Source organism: Helicoverpa armigera, chromosome 6 (assembly GCF_030705265.1).
Source record: "Helicoverpa armigera isolate CAAS_96S chromosome 6, ASM3070526v1, whole genome shotgun sequence".
Taxonomy (NCBI): Eukaryota; Metazoa; Arthropoda; class Insecta; order Lepidoptera; family Noctuidae; genus Helicoverpa; species Helicoverpa armigera.
In genome coordinates, this window is record NC_087125.1 from 8,128,474 (window position 1) to 8,155,098 (window position 26,625).

Sequence of the window (26,625 nt, forward strand, 5' to 3'; positions counted from 1 at the left end):
TCATTCCATCATTTCATTCAGCCGAAATCAAATCAGTTATCAATTACCTATATCATATCAATGTAGCAAATTGAATATTTGTTTACACTTTAAATTCTTAGTACACAATCAGTCGTTTCATGTTTTTATCAGTTGATATCTGATAAGAATTTTGAGTCGACATCTTTGTACAATACCTTCGGGTGATTCGTGACATCAAGTCGATTAGTGTTGGGGCAGGGAACGAAAGCTGATTCACAGCAATATCACAAAAATAAGAATTTGTTACAATTTCTTTTGTTATTGTTTGTGATGTGCTCAATCAGTGGTCGTAAAAAATGAACGTGCAGTTTAAGTGAAAAATTGTTCTGTTTATTGAAAAATTGTTCCGTTTCTTGAAAAATAAAGGAAAGGAAACCGCAAGTTTGACGAAAGCTCTGGGCGCGTCATCGACGGACAGCTTCAAGGGCGCAGCAGCCTCCACCGGCCGGCGCTGATCAGAGTGGAGCTCGACGCGAAGCCGCACCATTGCGCCGCCGACGCTTTGCCACAACACACGTTTCGCATGTCTGGCTTCGAAAATAAACAATGCCCAGCACGCCGATCGACACTCACCACCTGTTGTGAACGTTCTATGCTCTCGATGTTGGTATTGGTGCCCCGAGCTCCGGCTATTTTATTAACAATGCGGCTTTTAATTGTTGTGAGTGCAATTGTTTATGCCAGTGCCGGTAGCGTCCAGGAAGACAAGGTGTTTAATAAGTGTTGTCCGAACAGTCAAAGTTTAATGAAAGTGTCAGATGGTGAAGACTTTGCAACCTCCTTTCAGTGCATAGATCGCGAAAGTGCTCAGAAAAGTTATAATATTAGTATTTCACCGCTTTTGATTGGTGATAATGTACCGGTGCAGTATGGTATGCCTTCAGAGTGTGATGCGGTGCAAATGGTGCAGATGATATCCTCTGAACTAGATGACCGGTTTCAAGATTCAGAAAATTGTCATGACAGACTTGATCTTGAAGTTCTAAACGGTACTCTGAAACAAAACATTCCTGAAATAGTAGAGCTAGGGTGTATTAAAAATGAATCTGCGAAGACATCTCAACAGAAACTTACTATACAGCATTATCGAAAATGTTGTCCGAGGGGAAAGAGCTACGATACTAATTTCCATTTGTGTAGATATACTGATGTTAATAATACAGAAGACTGGCTTTTGCAGCACTTGAATATGAGCGATCATGATATTTATGACATCGATCATGGATTGAATTGCAAAATGGATCAGTTCGGTGTGGAGCTAAGAGAGGAATATTTTTCATTAGAAGTTGAGGGCAGTAATTTGAAAGTTACAAGCAGAAACGGAAAGGGTGGCGGAGTGGCACTGCCAGGCGAGTGGTGCTTGGACGGAGAGTATTCCAGGAAGGAGCTGGTCGCTCGCGTTTGTACTCATGATAACTCTAAGTATGGAGCATTAAGTGTCAGGAAATGCTGTCCCATCGGATATCATTATAGGCCTAGACGATGTGGAAGTTTTGTAAGCAAATGTACACCAAACTCGGACGACGTGTTATTCAATATAACAGACTATTTGGAGCCTCTGCAGCGTAAAGATCCTGATATCGCAGGTAAGCTTTTTATTTATAACCTTTACCTTTACTGCGACTTCAAACGTAGGGACAACTCGACAATTTATTATCAGACATATGATATCTCGTAGTAGAATTCGGTACTTATTTACCCAATTATGCACAATTCCCTCGTAAAAACTGCAAAAAATTCGTAAGTTTCTTGATTGATTCTTTATATTCCTATTGCTCAGACATATTTTTTATTGCTCTAGTTTATTGTTGAGTAATCATTACACAATGAAGTCCTGCTCGATCCCTAACAACTACAATATATTGTGGCTTATAAATGGATGTGCTAGTGTTGTTAAAGACCGCGGTTAAGTATGCAGGGAAGGCAGTAGGCAGTTTACTTTTTATTTCCTACTCAGTTTTATAAAAGTATTTGACGCAGTTCGGTGAATTAAAATCGATTTTCTCTTATTTGTCTGTGATTAACCAGAAATCGAAAACCTTTTGAAATATTTTCGAACAATGCTTGTACCATGACTAGGACCATGACCTACGCAAGTACATGGATAAGTTATTAAAAAGTATTGCTATAGTTTAGCAATTCTATATGCCACTTCAAAACATGTAGTACATTAGATGTCTTCCCGCGGTTTCACCCCCACCCCGGGGTTACTTGTTCCCGTACCCGGATAAAATATAGCCTAAGTTACTCGCGAATAGTGTAGGTACCTGTAGAACAGAGAAAAAAAAATCCAATCCGTTCAGTCCTTTCGTAGCCTTTAGGGTACAAATAAACTCGCGAAAAATGTTTCATCTTTATTATATTAATACAGATAAGGAAGCAATCCGTCGACTGCGGAACACTTGAGAGCAAATAGTATATTTGATGTCATTACGTTTAATTTTCCTACCACTTTAGAAGTGCAAATTGTTAGCAAAGTAGAACGTTTACAAACAATTTGACATGTGGACAAACTGTCAAGTTGACGATTTGAAAGTGTTTGTAATGTAGTTTCCTCAATGATTATGAACAATGCAGTTGTACGCTATTATCGACCATTTTATTTCATTATTGTGTACTTACAAAATAATAAAGATTACTTACCATTATACTTGAACGAAGTTTGAAGTTCTTATTAACAGCCATAAAACTTCAAACAATGATCAAGCTCTCTCGGTTTTTTTCCAAAAAATATCTTGTCATATTGATACACAAATGTAGCCTGAAGAGATAAAATTAATAAAAGGGTATGAATAGTGGCTATCAAATTGGATCATTAATTAAACCCGTCCGAAAGTGTAGACGACGATATAGACGACTAGCTATTTTGTGTGGGAACTACGGCTCGTATAGGGATAAAGCATAGCCTATGTTTGTCGGGGATAGAGTAGCTTTCCAACACTGAAAGATTTTTTCAAATCGTTTCTGTAGTTTCGGAGCCTATAACCGTACAAGCAAACAAAAACATGTTTAATCTTTATTATATTAAGAGCTATAGATCAGTATAACATAGATTCACACAAAGGAATTAAATAGGAATTGCGAAATCCGGTCAATCGTTTCATATTGCGTAATGTCTTCACACTCAGGAAAATCCACTGAAAAACCCTAGGGAAATTGATAGGTTAACCACAATTAATTGAGTAAGGTCATGGAAGAAGAAAACTGCACACAATTATGTAGAAACACTTTTGAATATTAATCACATTGTGATAAGGATGAACATCCAAACTAATATTATAAATGCGAAAGTAACTCTGTCTGTCTGTCTGTCTGTCTGTCTGTCTTTCTGTCTGTCTGTCTTTTCTTCACGCCTAAATTACTGAACCGATTTGTGTGAAATTTGGTACAGACATAGTTTGAAACTTGAGAAAGGACATAGGATAGTTTTTATTACAAAAAAAAATAAAAATAAAATTATTCCGGACATATAGCGCCATCTATTGGTCAAATCAAAAATCTGCTGGTAGTCACTATTCCACGCGAACGAAGTTGCGGGCAAAAGCTAGTGTAAGATAAATGTCAAATGCATTTTTGGCATAGCATATGACGCATTTCAGATTTTTTTGACATCGATCGATCATAAAGTTAAGCGATCCTTGGCGCGGTCACTCCGAGGATGGGTGACATCCTGTTATTTTTCCGTGTTGGGTTGCCCGGATAACTGGGTTGAGGAGGTCAGATAGGCAGCCGCTTCTTGTAAAATACTGGTACTCAGCTGCATCTCGTTAGACTGGAAGTCAACCCCAACTATGTTGGGGAAAAAGGCTCGCCATATATGATGAGATAATAAATTAAATTAGTATAATAAATTAAATTATATTAATAGACGATAATAACATGCTTTGAGTGTATTTGTCTATCCGTCGACTACCATACATCCCGGGATATAAACAAAATTAAACTAGGTATACATACATATATTCACTGCTCACTTGCTTTTTGTTAAAAATATTTTTTTATATAACATAAAAAATATATTATATATATAATACTTTCACATGAAAACTATCCTGCTGTATTAGGTATTTTCTGGACTCATACAAAAACTGTTGACAAGACGACCAAAAAGAATGGATGACCCTGAACTAAAGAAGGAAAACATAAGGCTTAATGGAACATTCCTTTACTTAAGTGACGTCAAAAATATTTTCGTCTTCCTGGAGAAAAAAAATAGAATAAATTTGTGTATGATTTATTTTAGATATCATTGCAATCCGCACCGATTTGCATTGCCCTGAGGGTCGTATTGTGCTGAACAAGTCAGTGGAGCGCGACCGACATCAACTGACACCGGACGGGCGCCTCATCTCGCCGGTCGGGGTCGGAGACTCCTATTGCTTCGAAGCCTTCGACAGCCGCTGGTGTCCAGATGGCGACATCCTCATTACTGCCGTCAACTGCTTCGTGAAGGTCAAAGATGTGAAAAACTTCCAAATATCATTCGTCGTAAGTCATAAGTGATTTTACTACACGATTATTACAACACTTGATTGATTTTTACGATGATATATCTTCAAAGGAATAATTGATGATGGATTGAAAGTTGTTGAGATTTAACGACGGAAATAGATGTTTTTTGAATGCGATACATTTTTTTAAGTTTGTTTAGATAGGTCTGCGAGTCAATAGATCACATGAATGGATTGATTCGTATGCTTATAAACAAACCATCTAGTGACTCAGACGTATCTCGTTTCCGGGAAATTACTTAAGAAGTGATTATAAAACGTATATAAATAGATTTTGGTTTACACCACCTACGAATTCACAGTAGCCAGTAATTGTTATTTGTGTCAGGACTTCCTACACTGACGTCTAACTTTCTTGGTGTTTTTTAAGACCATGTTTAGTTTATAATCGGAGAAGTGGGCCATAAGGAAACCATCATGCAAAACATAAACAAATAAAGTGAAAATATAAGCCGAGACTGACGTCATCACATAGCGGTAATCATAACCCTCCGTTAATTAATTTATTGTTCACACACTGAAATCTGATCGGAGTTGTCAAAGCAGGGAGCTAATGGTATGTCAAATTAAGAACAAAAGCCTCCCTTGTCAAAAACGTACATAATTAACATTAATAAATATATTCATGTTAGTATAAAAACAAATACTATTACTTAGGTACATATTTTCATTTCGGTCGACCACCACATGAAACATATTGTTTCAAAAGTACTTGTCCAATTGAAATATAAAGAGTGTACAGATTAGTCAAAGTAACATAACGACATGCAGAATTTTATTCGCAGATAATTAATATGCGTCACTCAAAATGAATATGCGAGTCCGATATTGCATTTAAAACGATTTATTTTTAGAAATAAATATCAAATTATATCTATGTGACTTTATTGCGCGTAACTGGGTATAATTTTATAAATACTTTATCTGGGTCCAATTCATCACAATTTACAAGTGCGCTGTCGAGTTCAGTTCCTTTGTGTGATAAATTAGATAAGAGACAAAAAACCGAAATCGAAGTCATCGACATAGATTAAGCCTACGCCAATGCGATTGTTCTGACTTCAAATAAGAGCATTTGAAATGTTTATCAAGCTTGTAATACCTTCACTGACATAAATAAAGATATTTAGGCCGATAGCATGTGAGAAACGAAATTAAAACAAAAGTACGTTCACAAAGTGAGCTTACGAATTCATAAATATCGAAATAGGTTATCTATGAACTAAAACTAATATTGATGGGGCCAGAAGAGGTCTTGAGTGGGTTTCGCAGATTAAAACAAAGCGCGTGAGTTCCCTTCAGACCGGTGACGTAATCATGTAGCCGAATTTTTGTCTGTCTGGATACTAAAGGCAAAAAACCGGTTTTCGTCAGGAATAAGTTCAACATTTGTATTGTTCAAATCGATAAACTCAATCTTTTTGAACTTTGTTTGCTGGAGTAATTTTCAAGGGAAAATGAGAAGAAGCTTATAATACCAATTCTTATTCTGGTCTAGCGTAACATTTACCTATAAGAGAATGTAAACATGTTTTATGTTTTTGGACTATATAAAGGAATGGTTAAAAACGAAAGCTTTAATAGTCGTTGATACTGTGAGGAAATCTCAGAAAATGACTGAAAATTAACGTCAAAACTGGTTCACTGGTCAAGAAAAGCGTAGAATCGCTTGGTGAGTCAAAATTTTCACAATGGCGATTTAGATGGCGATGTTTATCAGTGGTGCATGGGGATATAGTCATCACCCTTGCTTTTATTTGAATTATTTCAGTCCTTGCTAAAATAAACATGACAATATAAATAGGGATATAGCATGGGCCTATTGATTGGGATAGCATGGAGCCGAGAATGATGTAATATGTGTGTATGTACATGTCTCAAGGAACTTAAATATTTGTTATTTTTTTGTGGCAGTTGATCAGCATATCGAGCGTATGCCTGGCGCTGACCCTGGTGGTGTACATAGCACTGCCGGAGCTGCGCAACCTGCATGGACGCACCCTCATCTGTCACGTGAGCATGATGCTGCTCGCGTTCAGCTGCCTCGCTCGCGTGCAGTACAGCCGAGTCCCCGACGACACTGCCTGCACACTGCTGGGTGAGTCTTGTGATAAATTGCCAGCACAAATATGCGTATCTAGCATATAGCTCTACTGGTGTATTAATTTACGAAAAATTAAGGCATAACCGTGAAGTGGATGAAAAAATAATGTAGTTTTTTTGAAGTCGCAAGTAGGTTGGACGCTAGGATAAGAAGACGAAGATAAGAGTTCAAATCAGTCGGGGTAGGTCTTAATTTAGGTTTCGGAGAGAAATCTCATAATTTACGCATAGCCATAAAGTCTACTTTCTTATCCCAGAAAAGCAAATGGGTTGAGAAATAGAACATGTATCGCGTATGAGAGCAAAGTACGTGTAGTGAGTAGATATCTACTAGTTTAATTGATTCCTGAAAAATCCATCTCTCGATTGCGTAAATGTACTTCGCTGTAGCGTGGGTTTCGATTTATTAATAAGCGCTAAAGGGAAATTAATAAACGAAACGATAAGTGATATTATGTATAGAATTAACTTTATCGAGGAGTACTTGATAACATCTGGTCGCAATAAAAATCGAAGATACAAGTGGCGATATTATCTAAATCATATTTTAGGGCGTATTATAAAATAAATGGCGTTGTAAATATGATGCACTTGTATGCGGTTGATGAAGACTAGATAATACTGCATCAAAGTTACGTAGATCGCTATATTTACACTCAACAACAGTTACATTTAGTTACCGCTGAGATTGGCACGTTATACAAATATTCTCGATTCAAATACCATTCGATTTAACTAATTCAGTACAAAATAATTAACGAACAGTAATTACGTTACGTGTAACTTATTTTTTGTCTGACTAGGAGTAATTGCTGGACCGTTTCAAATTAGTTTTAAGGTATGAAAAAAATGTAATAAAGCATGAACAATTTCTGGAAATATTAACCACATCTATAATTTAAAAATAAATAAAATATTTTCTGAACCGTGAAGAAAATACCGCAGAACTATTAATTATGAATGACTTCTAACTAAATATAAATACTTACGACGCGTTGAGATGTTTCTAAGCAAAAAGCAATCAACCGCTGGATTTATGACCAACTTAGATTTGAAGTCATTCTAGATCACTCTGATTTAACGAAGACATGGATTTACTTATTAATGACCGTGATATTTAAGTTTTGTAGGCACGATAGCCGGTAGCCTTGAAATAATTGTTTTTGCATTGTTGTGTCTGGAGCAAGGCATTCGAAGTATTCGACATAATAATGTATCTTTTATTTATATGATGATGTGTTGTCTTTTATATGGCAAGAGAAGACGTAAATCTCGATACTGTATAAAATACATGCGTGTATGTAAGTGTTATGATACATATGTTTTTGTTATGGTATTTGCTCCATCACAACATACCTGTGTAATCAAGACATGCTATTTAAGTGTTCATTACGTCATCGAAGGAATAAATTGCCTAAACAATCCATTCTAAATTGGGTCTAAGAATAGGTTCCGGTGAATCAACCAGGGCCTACGCGGTTTTATGAAAAATAATAAGGTTTGGTTATTGTAAGCTTTGATTGAAATATTGAATAATATAAACCGCAAAAAGTTTAACTTGATGAGTAACATGGGTATTTAGAGTTTGCTACAGTTGTTCCAATCTGTAATAAGAAATCAACTCATTTTATTAAATAATTTACAAATCTAACGAATTCTTACTAAATGCGAAATAACTATGTTTGTTTGTTGAAACATGGGTGAAACCGCGAGGCAACTAACACCTTTGGGTGAAAAAAATTACCCACATTGACATCAATTAACAGTATTGATATGTACCTAAAAATCCTAAAAAAATGTTATCCAATTCTAGCTTACTTATAAAATCAGATTAGATCTATGCACATATTTGCATAACGTTGATCAAGAGCACATTATTCACCAAGCATCTGTGATTGTGATAAATAACTCTTACGCGTTGCAGTGCGTAACTGAAATAATTTGAGAATCCACAATGTACTTTACATTGTGTAGGAAGGTTCGCCAGTCATAGTTGATCCATTACATGAAGACTGATTGTTTGCACAGGGTACGGGATCTACTTCGGCTTCGTCGCCGCGTTCGCCTGGCTCAACGTCATGTGCTTCGACATCTGGTGGACATTTGGGTAAGTTTTGTTAACAATCAACACAAACATTAACACTGGCTACTATGCAAATGACGTGTGAATTGAAGATTCCTACATAATGTGTGTTATCACGCCCTGACAGTTATGCACATTTATCGCGTATCCAACCCAGTTACACAGGATGACGGCCTGCTACCATTTGTAGTGTGATCACACGCATCTGGAGTGTTATTAGAATTGCAAACGTTAAACAAATAATTTCCTGCCACTGAAATCTTTACTCCGCACTCCTAATCTCAGATTGAGTACACATCTCGGGCTCAGATAGCGAGAGATTGTTTACATCATAACGTTAAAGAAAATATTCGGCCGTGTAATGCGCCAGACTCTGCGATGCATTCAGTCTTGAACTATATACCGAAGTGTATCAAAATCAAGTTCATTCGGTATTGTGGTTAGCATAGCAAAAATTCTGTTCTGATTCCTGAAATCTCATATTTTGTAAAACTAGCAGTTTTTCTCGAAACTATGTGATCATTGAATGAAAATGTTTATACTACAAAACTGATGTTATAATTTGGGTAGTATTCTGCAAAATACGAGCAAATCATATATTAGGGAGTGATAACAAGTCAATCCGACGGCCTACACAACCGGATTTTACGGATGCGTAATGTGGTATCTGAGCTAGCCGCGGTTTGGCCAGGAATACAGGCGTTGCTACAATTTGTGACTAACAGCTTCTCTTTCGAGAATACAAACAACAGTTCCCGAACATTTATGATTGAAAGTCTAGGTTTACAAATAAAATGATTTGCTGGTTCAGTAATGTCATAATTGATTAGACACATCCGTAGAGTGGTGCTCGAAGCGTTTGTCGCAATGTGGGTAAATGTTTGTTTTGTCTTAGTTATCGATGAGTTTACACACCGGCTCTTTGATATTTGCACATGGCAAGAAACCCCGGGGCCGCGTTAAGACGTTTAAAATAAATATACAAATATATTAAATACCGCAATGATCTAATGTAGGTTTAAATATGTGAGGTAATAATAGCAAAAAATGTTGTTACACTTATGTAGAATTATGAGTTGTTCTAATTTTATTGGATAAAGGATTCATGTTATATAATAGGGATAAGTTTGAATGATAAATGTGATAAAACATTTATTATCGTGAGAGGATATATGATGTGTTATTTACATTGTGTGAATCATACATAAGTACTCCATAAATGTTTGCTTTTCCTAGTACATATGATACAACTAATGTGTTGCACTAGGTCTTGACCTAGAACAATGTAATATAAGTTGGCTGCACTATTATCATGGTGTGCATGCAATTGCATTTGTTAATTAAATGTTATCGTCATAGAAGTTCGATAGTGTGTGAAACTTTTCACTTAAAGCTTAAAGTAACTTGACTCGTTACAACTTTTATATCGTCCCACTGCTGGGTTCACACGGAGAAGTAACAAGACTATACAGAAATATTTGATACCTGCATAGATCGTAAACTCATAGAGCATCTTCTGGGAAACCCCATAGACCGTTGCCTAATATCCTCTATAGTGTTAGAGACGACGTGCGTTGCTGAACGTAGGTTTGGCTAGAAAAGGGATGACGTGTACATGAAAATTTGATACATTGAAGAAAATCCAAAATTATTTTCACGTGAATAGTGAATAGGACAAAAAAACCTAGTTCAGCAATTTTTTATCGTTACTATTGTTCTCGCGAACTTGTGTGTAGGTATTGGTTTATTTAGGCATGAGATATATTTTTCTAAGAATATATATTTTTTTATCGTAAAGACCTGTTTCTAAAATAAGTTTGCTTAAGAACTCTACAGTGACCTGGCAAATAAGGTCAACTCCCACATGTATATGAAGTAAAATATTATATTTACATTCAAAGTAGTATGTTGTAAAGTTTTCGTAAAACGAGTATTATATCAAAACTATTTGGCTAGTTTTCACGACCGTGAGTGTTTAATTTTACATCGCGACACAAATATTTGATAATATTATTAGCACAATTATATTAGGCTCGGACAGTTTGCGAAAACAGACTTAGCAAGAGTTACGATTATTTTCCACAAATTTTGTTAATTAGTGTTTATTAAAGAACGATGTTAGTGCTAGTTGTTAATTTGATGGTGTCTAATGTGTAATAGAAAAGTCCGAGCGTGCGGGTCACGATTAGGCGTTAATGAAAACCGACATTATAGGAAAACGCACTTTATGTTGTGGCACTGCGTGGGCGGGGCACTAATTAAGACCGTCACCGGCCGCTCCGACACAATACCACGAATAATTACAATATAGAATAAAAATTACACGTTTTATAAACAGTCTGAGGACGTTCAGTTTACTTTAATACATTAGGGTACTGTACGTACGTGTTAAAAATACCGAGAGTAACTGTTTTGTGTTCGTCTAAGATGAGACCTGATATGGATATACAAAAAAATAAATAAATGTCAATGACGTTGCCAACAACGTGACTTTAAAAAATGTCGTGAGTTGTCGCACTCAATTGTAAACATTAGTTTTGTAATAACCACTTTTCGGTACGGAACCCTTCACGGGCCAGCTCATCATGTACTTGACTATATTTTATTTAAATTATGGTTGAGTAAGATAACATTCATAAACCATCCGTATGGTAAATGTTAACACGTCTACAGTTGTGTTTACAATTTCATAGTTCAGCTGAAGTATACATGGTTACGCGATAGGCAGCATGCCCAGGGTATCTGTGCGCTATAATGAACTTATTATGTTCGAAGCTTTAGTTATCTACGGCTTAATGTTTATCTGAAGCCGGGTGCTTGTTATCGTATATTTTGTCACAGTACTTTATCCTCGTGATTAGCGAGTCAATCCCCATGACCCGGCGACTTAATGGGAGCAGTAAAAACCAATAAAGACCCCATAGGTACGTGTTATTAGCTCACGTCACGTGCCGTTACGACTTCTATGTTTGCCGTAATCGCCATAAAAGTAATGGGCAGAAGCATTATTATTTTAACAAAACAAATAATGTGCGGACTCACTTATTCTCAATCACGTTAGGTGTTTAATCTGCTCTTCATAACATATTAAAATAATTCCGTAGAAGACGTCAGTTTTTTCTTTAGTGAATATGAACTTTTGGGGATTTCTAAGATGTGACAATTTGTTGTTTACTTTAGTGGAACTGTTTACTTTTGTCATTAGTGTGTCTATTTATATACGTTGACTTTGTGCTGGGTTTACCTCGTTCTTGTTTCCAGTCAACTTGCAAAATGTATGATTTCTACTATCTTTAGGAACTCTATTCTTGTAAATGTGGTCTGGCTTAATAATTAGGTCAAGATAGTGCTATGGCCTTTCCTCGGGATCTTTTCAAAGCTGCCAGCTAACGGCAGCGTTGAGATCAAGCTTGAACCTAATATTGGGAAAGAAGAGCTCTCATCTTTCATCTTACTTATTACCTAGTTAAAAATTTTGAAACACGCAACAGAAAAACCCCTAACAAAATATTAAACATATGTCAAACTTATGTTAAATTTTTTCGTAACACCGTAAGAGCCTTCATGTTTTATCACTTATTGTTCCTCCTGTCATGATCCCAAATTATTTGGGGTCGGCGCAATATGTTTTCTCACTTCGGTGTCAACATTAGTAATCACTTTGTCACTTTGTCCCCAGGAGTGTCCGTACCGTGCAGCCGATGCGCAAAGCTGACGCTGAACTACGCCGGTTCCTCTGGTACTCCTTATACGCTTGGAGTACGGCCATCTTCCTCACCCTCGTCATGTTTCTGTTCGACAAGTATCCTGTCGCTCCGTTCCTGGACGCCAACATGGGAGAGGGAATGTGCTGGTTCGGAACGGGTAAGTAATTGTTTTATATTAATTTGTTATTGTGAAAGGTTGCGGATGAATGTATGTCTTTACTGATTGGAACTGGAACAGGGACTTAAATCCCTACTAATATAATAAATGCGAAAGTAACTCTGTCTATCTGTCTGTTACGCTTTCACGTCTGAACTATCTAATTGATTTTAATAAAATTTGGTACAGAGATAGAGAAAATACATAGGATAAATTCATCTGCCACATAATTTTGCGCACTGAATTTTGTTTGGTTGAACCCATATACACTATTTATGATAATAAAGGTATTGAATTTTATAAATATTGGATGTCTTCCATTGAATTGATAAATAATTACCTATATAAACACAACGACGAATCACATAATTCGTACACACACTTTTCGAGAGTCTTCCTGGTTAGACCTTCAATGGATATCGATGACGTTATATTTACCAACTATAGTAATTGTTCACGTAGGATGTGCGTACGTAATCTACTGATTACACCAACTAGTGTACTTCCCATCAACTCTGATTATAATAAATTTCTATTACGAAACCAGTTCTAACCAACACAGCTTTGTTTCTATTAATCCAATTTTATCTTTCATTTGTTAGTTGTGCGTACACGATCGAAATACCCAAGTCTTTAATAAAAATGCTGTGTTACGTCGGCAAAGTACAAATATTATAACAACTAGTCACGGACATATTTCACGTAAAATATTGAACATTTGGTTAAAGTTAACAAAAGCTTAAAGAGCTGTGGACGTGAAATTTATTTTCCGTGTCAAATCTTAGTCGAGCGTGTGGAATAAAAATATTGTGAAGATTTACGATAACATCTTCATCAATATTAGAGATTATGTAGAGTACAAACTTTGGAAGCTTCTGTTCTCAACTACAATGAGTCACAATGAAACATATAGGCAGATACAAATACATACGTATACCATATAATATGGATATTTCTTTCATGAGAATGTTTCATAGCTGATACAAATACAGTTTCCGTAAACGCCCGCGCTTTTAAAGTAAATTCTCGGTCAAATTCTGCGTACAATAAAAATAATAAACGGACTTGGACTGTGGTCGTGATTTTTTCTTAAAACTATAACTTTCGAGAATCATGGTTTATGCGTTCATTGCTTTGATGTCTTTATTAAATTCATTTCCATTGTAATATTTTGGAGTTGTTGGTATGATTTGTACACACAAATAATGTAGTTTTGTTTTGGTAATTCCGTAACTACGTAGGTATATGAATGTAGATAACAAGGACATGGAAACTCCAACTCCTCTTTGAGGCTAACAGAGGTCACAAACATGACGGACTGTCTATGCAAACATGCAGTATCTACATTGCGCGGTCGTATTGTAATTTACTATGCATTATTTTAATCATCTTCGAAACTGTTAAAGATTATTATGTTATTAAAGTACTTACTTCTCGGATTTGTAAATTTTTAATCACTAATGGCCATGTACGAGAAAATTAAGTAGACATAAGTTCGAAATTATAAAAGTTATTTGTAAAAGTTCTTTTAACTACGATTTTACAATGCAGAAGTGTCCGTAACAATATAATAAACTATAACGTTTGTAAAGCATGTTATCGTATGTTTTGGTAATTATCATAATGTGGGTTTTGATTTTTTGGCGAGTTTCAACAATAACTTTTAAACACGTAGTTCGAACAAAATATTTTGGATAACAGTTCGCTTGCAACAAACATTACGTACATCCTGGTACAGAGCGTTATGGGCCGTTTACTAATTATAATTAATGCTGTCTTTCTGCCACTAACGACCACAAAATTAGGTGTTTACATTATCTTAACTATAGATTTAGGTATTCTTTATTCTTAGATTTTATATTTTTACACGGAGAAGCGAATTTTTATATATTTTTTTTACTTCAACCAAACTTGTGACTTGGGTTGGTATATGCAACTCATTGTTTTTGTGGGATAAACACAGCATTGATGCTGTGGGTTATTTTTAGAATATCACGTGGTTTTATACACAATAATTAAACATACTGTGCACACTAAGACTATGGGCACATTTAGTCCAAACCATTTGGAGGGCTAGTATTAAGGACAAATATTTGGACGCTTAGAAAATGGGGCGGCCAGACGACGCGCGACCCGTCTCCTAATAATTGGTACACATATCTGTCTAATTGATAAATACGTCTACACGTACGTATGTGTTGAGTCATTGTCTACGATAAAGTAAGGCGATACACGTCACGAAACGTAGTCCTCGTAAAAGTTTCAAGAACATTGGCTATTATGTCGCACTATGTACGTAGGTAATCCTGGAAAACTGTGAAAATATTTTTCAAGATTGCTGATAGATTACAGTGAATTTTACAATTAGAAGAGAGAGCAATTAGATACATTGTATGATCGTTATAGTATGTCCTAAATAAAACCAAAATTAATGAGGTCGTCAATGTCAGCCATTGTGCATAATTTATGCGGTTTTTAAATGGTTAAGAAACTGCACTTTGTAAGCGGATGATGCAATACAATTTTTTATCACTTCCTCGAAATTAGTTAGAACCTCATAGAAAACTTCTTCACTGAAATCCCCAAACCCATATCTGTTTGAAAAACAATCAATCTCTTATTTCGCACAATAGTTATACCGTTCACCTTATGAATGACGTAATTAGTGCTGTATTGCAAATTAATAATGGTAGCCTTTTGTGAATAGTTTTTATGGAGTTTCAAGTAGATTTTTATCACGTCAATTTTAATTTGATTTAGTTTAACGTTTTGTTTTATTATTTTTACATGTCTTACTTTGTTCCTACATAGTTCCAAATGCAGATAATTTTACATAAATAAAAGGTGAATAAAATGTAACTTTGAAGTGCTTATAGTTAATCTAAATAAATAGACTACCCAGGTCCGGAGCCTACGTCAGCTTTGATATAAAATGATCACCCAGATAGAGGCTCTACAATGCATTGTTGACTTTAAAATAAAGCGGTTTTTACCAATTGTGATCTCATCATTATTTTGTTAAGTCATGTCGAATTATTTTTACAGTGCAGAACTCAGGATCAGACTGGCCGCATTACATTTACTTCGTGATCCCTATGGGGCTGGTGACTTGTACCAACTTCGTGTTGTGGGTGCTGACGGCTCGTCACTGTGCGAGGGTAAAGTCTGAGGTTCATCGGCTCCAAGCAGGCTCCGTTGGTGATCGAGCTAAACGACGTTTCCGCGTCGACAGAGCTAAGTGAGTATTCATTTTTTTTTTATTTAATACCGTTGCCGAACGGTTGTCAGCCAAGATAGTAGGTACGTACTTACCAATTATCATTGTATATCTCTTATTGCTCACAGAATTCTGGAAAGTACCCGAACAAAAAACCTATGTTTGTACCGGCAATTAGGAGAATAGATTTGCGGTTATAAGCAAAAGCTGCGTATTTTTTATTGTTTGCTAATCAGTTGGTAGATGAATATGACCTTTATATTTTGGCAAAACATTCTGGTATCAATTTCACGCTACTGGTCAGCAAGCAGGACTATACCAGTTAATAAGCGGAATGTTTTCAAAAGTAATATGGGTCCTTTTGTTAATTGAGGGATTTATAAAGATGTAAATATTCAATATATTTTACTGAACTAATTTGAAAATTTATATCTCTGTTGGGAAGCTCAGAATGACATAAGCTATATTTTGTTCGGTTACGGAAAGAAGTTTCCACGGGGCGCGGGTGAAACCGCGGGATACAGCTGGTCATCAAAAATATTGACTAACCCACTGGCTGAGTTAAGGACGCGCCATTCATGTTCAGTAATCCTACTAAGTTACACTCAAGTGATTACCCAACGAGGACGAGTAATTGCCGTTCGTGACGTCACACAACCGTCCACTCCATTCATTAATAAAGTCCGTGGACATGGTCATTTGTTAATCACGCTTAAACACATAATATCCGCATGTAGATCAAATTAATATGAGACTGAATATGAGATTTTAAGGAAAAAGCTATAGATACATCCCAGTCCAAATAATGAGTCCTTGATTTATTAGTTCAGGAGTGCGCACTTTAGATAGCAAGATATCAAAAGGGCAAGCTGGTGAATCATTACATTATAATACACATTAGTGACAAATTTACGTTGCTCACTTGTTTATATATAATGATCATAATACTATCATTTTGATAATGCTAAAGGACGCTTACACATTTGTGGAATTACGTAGTTCCTGTAATTTATCAAACATTATACCTACGAGTGTTTTGTTTAATTAAAAGCAATGATTTGGCATGAACTCTGCATGAACTTTACTAAAGCATACTCGTGTTAGACTGGCATGTGGCTTTTTTAGGGCCCGAGGGAAATACATATATACCTTGTTAGAATGCTTCATAATGATATACATACGAAATGTAATTAAATATATTTGCTTTTTTATGTCGCGATTAACAAGTTTTACCTTTTCGTGGTAGCGGTACAGTAGAGCAGTGTTCCCAATAATAAAAAAAAAACTATTCAATTGAATCAAATTAAATATTCGATATGTCAACATGCGTTAAAATTAGGTACTCTTTAGCCACTATCAAGAATGTCGTTCAATAACATGTTACTGTTTATTTTTAAACCTTGGATAAAATGATCTTATTTTATCAGTCTTGGGTTCGTAATATATAGGGTTAAGTGATTGTATTTACCAAATATATAATAACCTTTAGCTAATTAAAAATATTAACGAATACAATCCTCTTTGGCAGTTGCAGAATAAAGTATGCGACTTTAGTTTGCCAGCTCAGGTTACATCTGAAAACAAGTTGAGTGAACTTTAACGTGTGGAGCGAAGCAAAATCAGTTTTTTTTCAGATCAGTGCTAATTTTACAGTCAGTAAGAAACGATTGTTTATTCGTATATCTCACATGTAGTAGGTCTACCAATTTGCAATTCTAAAATACTATCAGGAAAATACTGAGACATTACTGATGAAATAAATAACTTGGCCATCTATTTTGCATTTTCTATGTTCCTCAACAACAGTGGCGATATTTTAATAGAAGCCTATGTCATGTAGTTAATTCATAATCAGCACTTAATGGGCACTTTACATGCAGTACACCCAGTTCTGGGCTATAAAATTGTTTAGTAGTTATTATTAAACCGTTTTAACATTCGCTTCTATGCCGACGAAAGAGCTATAAAATTGGAGCCTTTTTAAGCGGCGTGACATCAGTTTGGGGAACAATTTCCTCGTAGTAAACAGGATAAGCTATAGAACTTTCTGTCATCAAGTGAATAAGTTTTTCATAGAACAGGATGCCTCTTGGAAAACGATGAATATTCGACGGCATCCTAATTATTGCTGGAATTTTCCTTGCTGCATCAGATATTTTATACTGTTGCACATGTGACCCGTCAGATAAGAGAATACATATATATAGATGCACCAACTAAAATAGCTACGGTAAATGTGTTCGCAGGTACGTGTTGACGGGGAAACTCTGGGTAGTGATGGGCGCTGGCTGGATCTCGGAGTTGCTCTCTACCATCGTGTCGGAACCTCTGTGGCTTTGGTCCATCATCGACCTCACCAACGAACTCCAAGGAGTCTTCATCTTCCTCATACTAGTTATCAAACCCAAGCTGTATTACCTGATACGAAAGAGGCTAGGTAAGACTGTCAAGAGCATCTACATTCGTAGTTCTAGTCATAGTCCCAATTTCGGTTTCATCAATAAAGCCATTTTACGACACTAGATTCACGACTGGAAGTAAAATAGGTAATAGATCTATTCATTGATACAATTCATGCATTGTCACAAACAAACAAATAAAATACAAATTACTGTATTAAACCCAAATTAGTCGTTGAAGGCAATAATTATGTGCTTATAGGTGTATCTCTCGCAATCTTCAGATAAGTATAGGACGAATGATGAATGCCAAATATATTCATATTGTTAGTACTAGTGTACTGTGTAGGTGTACTTTTGTTCACGGAATTACTTGTCTCAAGAGTATGACTCATATTCGATAAACCGACTTTATTTTATCATTGTTTTTCACAATTATGTGAGAGATGTATTTATTGTTTTCAGGTTGTTCAAGGATACCGATTGAATCAAGTATATATTAGTGAAAATATTAATTTTTGAACGTTGTATTGTCTGTTGTCTCATTTCTAATTACAAATTAACTAGCAAATGCCACTTTGAACGTGGCCCGCCTAGCTCGTAATGAACGATTCGCTTGATTAACAAACAAAGCTAACTTTCAATGTCGGATTCGGTATCCCGGCAATGTTAAATTATGAATTAATTAATTTAGATACCGTTATCTGCCTAATACTTCTCACACGTGTAATGAATGTTTCTAAATGCACCCTCAATGTTGTTGATATGACATCTCTAGTTTTACAAAATATTTCATTCACATGGAGTTATTAGTGTAGTGTATAGTCAAAGATTGCTCTGCTGCTGATTATGACAGCACTGCACTGACAACCTCGAAAGCTTCTCTTCTTGGCTGGATGATAAAATTCAGTATTTCTAGATTTATTACTAAAAATAATCGTAATATAAACGTGAGAAGGTTTTGTACAAAGTTCTTAACGCCATGTGACTGATAAAATCTTCAATGTTTACAAGGGCTGGTCAAAGAACTTCAGAAAAAAAAAACTGTTGTAAATAGTAGTCTCACACTTTCTGAACTTTTGCTTATTAGCACACCTATCTTGTGCGATACCGTCCTAAGTAAATTCAGTTATGTGTATGTTTATGTATATAGAGAATAGAGTTAAATATTCGCACATGATTTTAAACTCCCTTTGCAGTATTATTGAAATTTTGAAATTTTCCATTTTTTTTAACACGTTATTTTTTTATTCCATAATATTTTTTGGATTATTTTGACCCTCTTATGTGTATGCAATGTGACTAATATGACACTAATATACGACAGGGCTGGAGAAGCCGGACGCTCAGAAGAATGGCGCATCGTCGTCCGCGCGGACGTCGTCCACATTCCTGTCGCGCGCGCTCAGCACGGACGAGCGGAACAACGCGCGCATGTCGCTCAACATCAAACAGCCTTAAATGGGACACACTTCCATTGAATTCAGCAGATAATCTAACAAAAAATCACCTTAAATTATTCTAACGCTAGCAAAACATTTAGTTGGTATTTTCGATTTTAAGGTGATAAGCATTTAAATGAGAAAAGTTTAAGCAGTGGTCGAAATTATCCCAAGTGAAATATGTAACGTGCATTTATAAAATGGTGTCCCATTGAGGAGACGAGTAATATATACTTATGTTTATGCACCACCACGACTAATAATATTAGTTCTTAAAATTGAATAATTATGGTGTTTCCATTAGTTGGATTTCAGCGCCAAGTTCTCGACACAATATAACAAGCTTCACGCATGTTCTTGTACGCAGTCAAAATCATCGTTTTCATTTCGATAACTTTTCTAAATTTTAATATTGGTCTAGTCATAGATTAAGTGATTAATAAAGTGTCATCATTCATTATGTTTTAGCACTTACTTGTTTAGATTGAGCTACGATGCTTTGTTGTATGAATGCTAGTTTCTAACACATAATTAGGTATTAATGAATTGCCTGTTAGCACTGTGTGGCTATGATGAGTTCATGGAGGCTTTATATAATGAATAATGTTTCTATTGTATGTAACCTGTCTAGATTTTAAGCGTAAGTGTTATTCCAATTACTTTATGAAGGTTTGTGTGTGTGTTTAACACAACTTAAGTATTGATTCAACCGAAATCTTTGAAACAGTATTGATTTTAATTTTGGTCTCTCATTTGCCTTTATTTTTATATACAATGTGTTTTTAATTGTTCATAATGAAGATTATTCTTTGAGGTTTTACTGAAACTAATTTCTGTGGATGCTACATAGAAACGAAAAGATGCGTGATAAGTATTTTTTTCGAATCTGTGTATTTAAAAGAAGTATTTTTTTATTCAAAGTATTATAAAAAGGTGCATATAAATGCATCTTCGTTTCTGGGATGTAGACTGACAAGTTGTTAATGGGCACACCTGCACTGATAGACTTTAATCACAATATAAGTGTTCTTATAGATACCGTAACTGTTATGCATAATTATAAAACTATGAGATATATTATACGTTGAACGGAGAAGGGTGCCATATAGATTTTGTGTACCTTAAAAGGTTTCCACCTCTTTCTATATTTTTACAATGTTAACATTAGACTTATAGCTAGCTTTAAGCTTAGAGGCGTTACATATTTGTAACCATAGTTTTCGTACGTCCTCTAAAATATATTGTCTATGACGAAGATACTTTTTGCGATGACACTAGATTTATATTACGAGTAAATGTATTTTTTATCCATTAAGGACCTACAATGAGCACGATTTAGTATTTTTAATAAAAATATTGTATTTACTTTTGTATTATAATACACGTAAGATAATGCCTTCACGAATCTGATTTTTAATTAGAATATAAAGAAAAGGAAAGAGAAAAAGACGAAAAAAATAAAACATTCTTCATTCCATTTATGTTGTAATTATTTATCAACCCTCTGATGTTACTACCATCGATATAACTCTATCGCTTGTCATACATTTTAACCTGTACCAAAATATATATTACATCCTAAACTATGAATATTTTTTCAAAATATATGAGCGATAACATATTATATTTCAGGATATAATATATGTTGTATTATATCCCATAGTGAAAAGCTGGCTTTATTATTCGGCTCTTTCGGCTTGACGGGTATGTATTTATTTATTTTGGTATTTGGGAGAGATTTTACAGGATATATGAAATAAACGGACAACAATGTAATATCTTGGTAAATATTTTATTGCTTTTATACTTTTTTCGATAATTCATCATGATATTTTACACATCTTTTCATATAAAACGACGTTCTTTAAACTGATAAAGATTGATACAATATTGAAAACAGACAGTGATGATCTTAAAATATTATTTTATAATACTCTTCGGATAGGCGATGTCTGCTGAAATATTATATTAATTACAAATTCAATTTATTAAATCGTGGTAATATTTTAAAATAAATTGGTCCCACAGTTCACTCTAAAATATTTGAATTCCATGATGCATAATAAGTACTTACATTAACTATGTGACTTGGGGAAGTTATTTACAAATGGAATATGTTATACAAAAATTAATACGTTGATACGTAGTGATAAACGTACGATACGTTAAACTGAAGAAACTTTTTTACACATAATATACAGACTACTTAACTAACATACATAATTATCAACAATGAGCAAAGGATATGCTGCATCGATCCTTATTTTAAATAGTTTTTTTTTGTACCGAATAATATTAACAATATTCGTGCTAGGGCCTCACTATAATATCAATCAGCATCAAGACAGTTCTTGTGTGAAGAAGGCATGGTGCTATTTGTCTGACATAGCTTCATCTCTCTCACGCTGGATCAGTGATGGCAATCATATATTATAGTACGGCTCTGTTACCTAAACTAAATTGTTTTCATAAATAATAGCAATACTGATGACCACTATGCAAAATAAAACTTATAGGAATATAGTCGACAAACGAAGGTACTTATAAGTTAAATATGTTCTTACAGCGGTAATATTTCATAATAAAATAAGTAAACTTCACTAGCGAGGTTTTAAGACACCAAATATTAATAAGTATACACCTTTATCACATGAACAATAATTAAAATAATTAAAAATATCTTACACTAAACCCTCTAAGTACCTAAATCATATTTTAGTTACAATCTCTTTTGAAACGAATGTAATTTCTTTTAGAAATAATTTTACTGGTTCAAACTTTATTTTAAATAAATATTAAGAAACTTAAAATAAAAAGATTTTAGGGCGATTTCACTAAATAGAACAGACATCTCAGGAATTTTTAAATTAGAATGTAACGAATCCCTTCAGAACGGCGTTGCTTCTTCGTATCCGCTAAGCATCTACTAGTATGCTATATGCTACATGGAATGAAAAAGCGAAATTTCACAGACGTGGCTTTTGCATTATGTAATTAATGAAATTGGGATAACTTTTAAATAGTTATTTGTGATCATTTGATTGCAAGCTAATCATATAAAAAATGCCAACATCTTTAAAATTGACGTCTGTAAAGTTAAGCTATTATTTATTTGTAATGATTCAAGGCATTCGAATATGTTTTCTGTACCAATCTCGTGTTGAGACCCGACTACCGGAGTTTCATATTAACGGTAGTCGAAGCTTTTTCGATCGTTAAAGTAACGCATAATTTGCAGAAAGGCTTCGTGGTTGAAACTTTCTATTAAATCCCTGTATAAAATGACTTGTACAAGGCCATCATTAAAAACAGCATACAAGAAAGTAAGTCGGTTCGAGTGAAGTAGCAAATGGAATGGCATCACTAGTCGCAGTAGGTGGCTGGTTATTGCGGAGGGTTGTGCGTTGGCTGCACGGTGATGGGCGCGGGCGGGCTGGAGGCGGCGGTGCGCGGGCGCGGGCTGCCCGGCCGCGAGCCCTCCGCCTCCGCGTCGCGCTCCGCCACCTCCTCCTCGTCGATGATCGAAATGTCTCGAATAGACGGCCGGTGGGTTTGTCGCCAACCTGAACAAAGTCATTCACAATAAACACACGTTTTCCATGAACATTCAACAGGAAAATAACAACTATAAAACTAAGACATTTGTAGATACATTAGTTATTATAAACAAGGTTGGGACGTGAGCACTCGTGTCTATCGCGCATACTGTGAATTGTGAGATAAGTTGGGTCAAAGTTTATTCGATAACATTATTTTGTGAGCGTTGTGTGACTGATGTTTATTCGTTTTTAAAATGTTGACTACAACACTTGGTATTAAAGCTATATTAGTACTAATATTATGCAGTGGAATCCTTGGTGTAAGACTAAACTATGGAGATTCAGTGAATGATCAGTTACTCTCCGACAATGTGAAAACTGATATTAATGTACCCCTGAAATCGTTGAATTCAAACGAAAATAATGTTGAAGTCATACCTCCGGACGAGACACACGTGTCATTTGTTATAAACGACGCAGAACTCGTTCAAAACGAAGATTTAGAAAATGAAGTTATTGGTATAATTCTTGGAGGTGAAGCTGTTGACGACATCAAACCCCGGACAAAGCGGCAAGCAACTAACTCTTATTCACCACTGTATCCAAAACTACCGTCGGGACCTCCGTATAATCCATACCAACCACAAAACAATACAAATCCATACGGGCAGAACCCGTACCAGCCACAACCAAGTAATAATCCCTATCAAAACCAAAACCCCTATCAGCAGCAACCATCTTACAATCCTTCAGGTCAAAATCCCAATCAACAGCAACCTAGTTTTAATCCATATGGTCCAAACTCTAATTACCAACAACCTGGCTATAATCAATCTGGTCAATCACCTTACACCCAGCGCCCTCAACAGTGGAATTCAAACCGCTACAACTCCTCACAACCTAGTTATCCAACGAACAATTTCAATCCTAATACTGGTTTTCATAATCCTAATCAAAGCCCGTATAATCCTCTGCAAAATCAGACCTTTAACTATCCACCAAATACAGGTGGTTACCGACCGCCAAATGGGTCCAGTTACAATACGCCTATGCCATCCTTCCCAGGCCATCCTCCTTCATCTGGCAACAAGTATCCTTTTCAAGTGTTAAATTCAACTAGCCAAAGACCACCTTACTTCAATCCAAATCAGTATCCTTCTTTTAATCAGTCTCGTCCTAATCCATCACACTGGCCTGGTTCCACTAATTCTCGGTATCCCAACTATCCTGGAGTTCAACCATCTCCGTACAGTCCTTATGGATCGCAAGGATCTCACAATACAACATCATCATTTGGTTCTCCTTACCGACCCGGATCTAATGGGTCGTATCCTAGCAATACTAATTTCAATCCAAATTATCCTTCGTCAAATGGTTCAAATGCTTACAATCCTAGTATCCCCAACTATCCCTCACAGAATCAGGGCCAATCATATGATCCGCGACGAGTTCCACCACAACACTTTTCTTATCATTAATTGTGTTTTTTTTATAGCAACGATTGTTAGAATTTTATCTTTGTACAAAAGTACCTAATAATGTTGTTTGCGGTTTATTATCATGTTATGTATGTACGTTTAAAACGTACATTGAATAAATTAACAGTATGCTTAGAAGGAATATGTTATGAATTTATATAGATAATTAAACGATGAACAATATTCGACGCAGTTGTTTTAATATGAAACGAATGAAGTGAAAACCGCATATTTTACGGGAGAACTTTGCTAAAGTACCTAAACTAGGTTGCATTTATTGTCAATTTTATTGATATATAATGTGAAGGAAATAATATGGCTATATAACTCCTGTCTTGTCGAATGGAATTGAATAATAATGATCTTACCTTCCAACACGGGTGGTTTAGTCGTTCTTGATAGCAGCTTCGGCCCTGTTAACGTTATAACGATGGCTCCAATCGGCGCTGTGATGACTATGGATAGGATGCACACCGTGACAACAGTCTCTGCGTATTGTATCATCAACGGGTCTGGCTTCCCGTCGACGAGCATGTAACGCACTTGATCCAAAGCCACTGGGCCTAGAGCAGCCTGTGGAAATAAGAACATTTATTTATATACAAAAAAAAAATAGGATAGTTATTTTTAAGGGGACCAGTCAGCCAAACTGTTGTGTCTGTGATCAAAGATACGCCTGCCTTTTTTATACAATTTAGGTATTCTTTCATAAACCACTGAGCTCGATATTCTTAATTCAGAAAATTAATTTTACAGATTTTTAATTTTACTTTAAGTATTCCATAACACAATTCAATCACTGTCCCAAAATAAGTATTCTAAATTAATCACCTGCACCGTAGCTTTGGCCATCCAGGCGAGGCCGACGAATATCTTCTCCCTCATATTAAGGTTGCTGCGCACCGCACACACACTCGTCACAATGGAACGCAATATCACACACGTGATCAGAATACCACCCCCGATCATTACCAAATGAGGCTCCAGCTCTGCAATCTGAAAAGAAAGGTTTTTTTTAAATATTTGTAATTGGAATAGGTTTTCGACTTTCTTTTGTTGACGTTGTTGGTCAATGGTGCTTTGAAAGAAGAATAAAGTATCTTTGGGATCTCAATATGACAGTATGTGCATCATCTTTCCATCCTCTATGGTTTGTATGCTCACTTTGTCAGTTAATAAATTTTGCGTGGATACCTATGACGCTGATGTTTTCATAAATAAAAGTGGTTTACTGTATATAATGAGCTCTGTATACTTACAACGACTTGAGCACCAGTCACAGCAAACAGCATAGGCTCGAAGAACATCCAGAAGACTTCAAAAGCGGTCGCTACTGGGTTGTCCTCCAGCTCCCAACCCATCTCTGTCCAATTCTTGCACGCTACGAAAGCAAACGCGATGACAGCCAATGGTCCTGAAAAAAAGAAAATGTTCTTTGAGCATATGTTCATCAAAACATAAGACATAGATATTGAATACTCTTTAAAATGTACTATCTATGTAGTACTACCTACTTACTACATAATAACTATTAATCTCAAGTATCACATTGTATATTCCCAAAATATCCCTTAGTGGGAAATTAATCCATGCGTATGATACCTTTTGCAATTCACATTGTTTCCTTGACTTTATCGGTTGTCAACACAGTCATTGACTTATAACAAGGCATTGTTCGGTGAAAGCTAACCACTACACGCGGAAAACAATCATCCGTGCTTGTTGACTACAGTTTTTACACTTACTCAGTTAATAAGACCAACGTGCTCGCCGTTACGTTTACTTGTGTTTGTAAATTCTACGGAATATTGAGTTAAGGCTTAGGAGATTGTTTCCATTTTTTCAAACATTGTAATGAAAAATAATTTTAGTCAATACAAGTATATACTAAGGAAGAAAATAAGTGAAAAAATACTGACACTGTCTCAATCCTTATTACAAGTAATCCTTGATATAAGAAAAAATACA

At 35.5% G+C, this 26,625-nt stretch overlaps 3 protein-coding genes across 9 annotated transcripts in view; 2 read left to right on the forward strand and 1 right to left on the reverse strand.

Annotated features, from left to right (window-relative positions):
* On the forward strand, positions 1 to 21,117 carry LOC110375440 (probable G-protein coupled receptor Mth-like 3). The gene is made up of 8 exons (XM_021333544.3): positions 1 to 1,607; positions 4,265 to 4,509; positions 6,447 to 6,630; positions 8,664 to 8,742; positions 12,398 to 12,582; positions 15,628 to 15,820; positions 18,046 to 18,236; positions 19,526 to 21,117. Exons 1-8 carry the CDS (start codon positions 545 to 547, stop codon positions 19,657 to 19,659), a joined length of 2,274 nt encoding a protein of 757 aa, XP_021189219.2. The 5' UTR covers positions 1 to 544; the 3' UTR covers positions 19,660 to 21,117.
* A 296-nt stretch (positions 21,118 to 21,413) lies between these two features.
* LOC110375477 (sodium/hydrogen exchanger 9B2) overlaps positions 21,414 to 26,625 on the reverse strand; it is a 43,816-nt gene continuing 38,604 nt past the window's right edge. For all 7 annotated transcript variants that reach the window (XM_021333592.3, XM_021333596.3, XM_021333594.3 and 4 more), the window contains 4 exons: positions 25,917 to 26,071; positions 25,489 to 25,653; positions 25,026 to 25,230; positions 21,414 to 23,203 (listed from right to left, as the gene is read on the reverse strand). In XM_021333592.3, the coding sequence (XP_021189267.3) occupies positions 23,025 to 23,203; positions 25,026 to 25,230; positions 25,489 to 25,653; positions 25,917 to 26,071 (704 nt within the window). In that variant the 3' untranslated portion in view covers positions 21,414 to 23,024. The remainder of the gene's footprint in view (positions 23,204 to 25,025; positions 25,231 to 25,488; positions 25,654 to 25,916; positions 26,072 to 26,625) is intronic.
* On the forward strand, positions 23,293 to 24,845 carry LOC126057073 (uncharacterized). Its single transcript, XM_049852390.2, has one exon. The coding sequence runs from the start codon at positions 23,434 to 23,436 to the stop codon at positions 24,655 to 24,657; it is 1,224 nt and encodes a 407-aa protein (XP_049708347.2). The 5' UTR covers positions 23,293 to 23,433; the 3' UTR covers positions 24,658 to 24,845.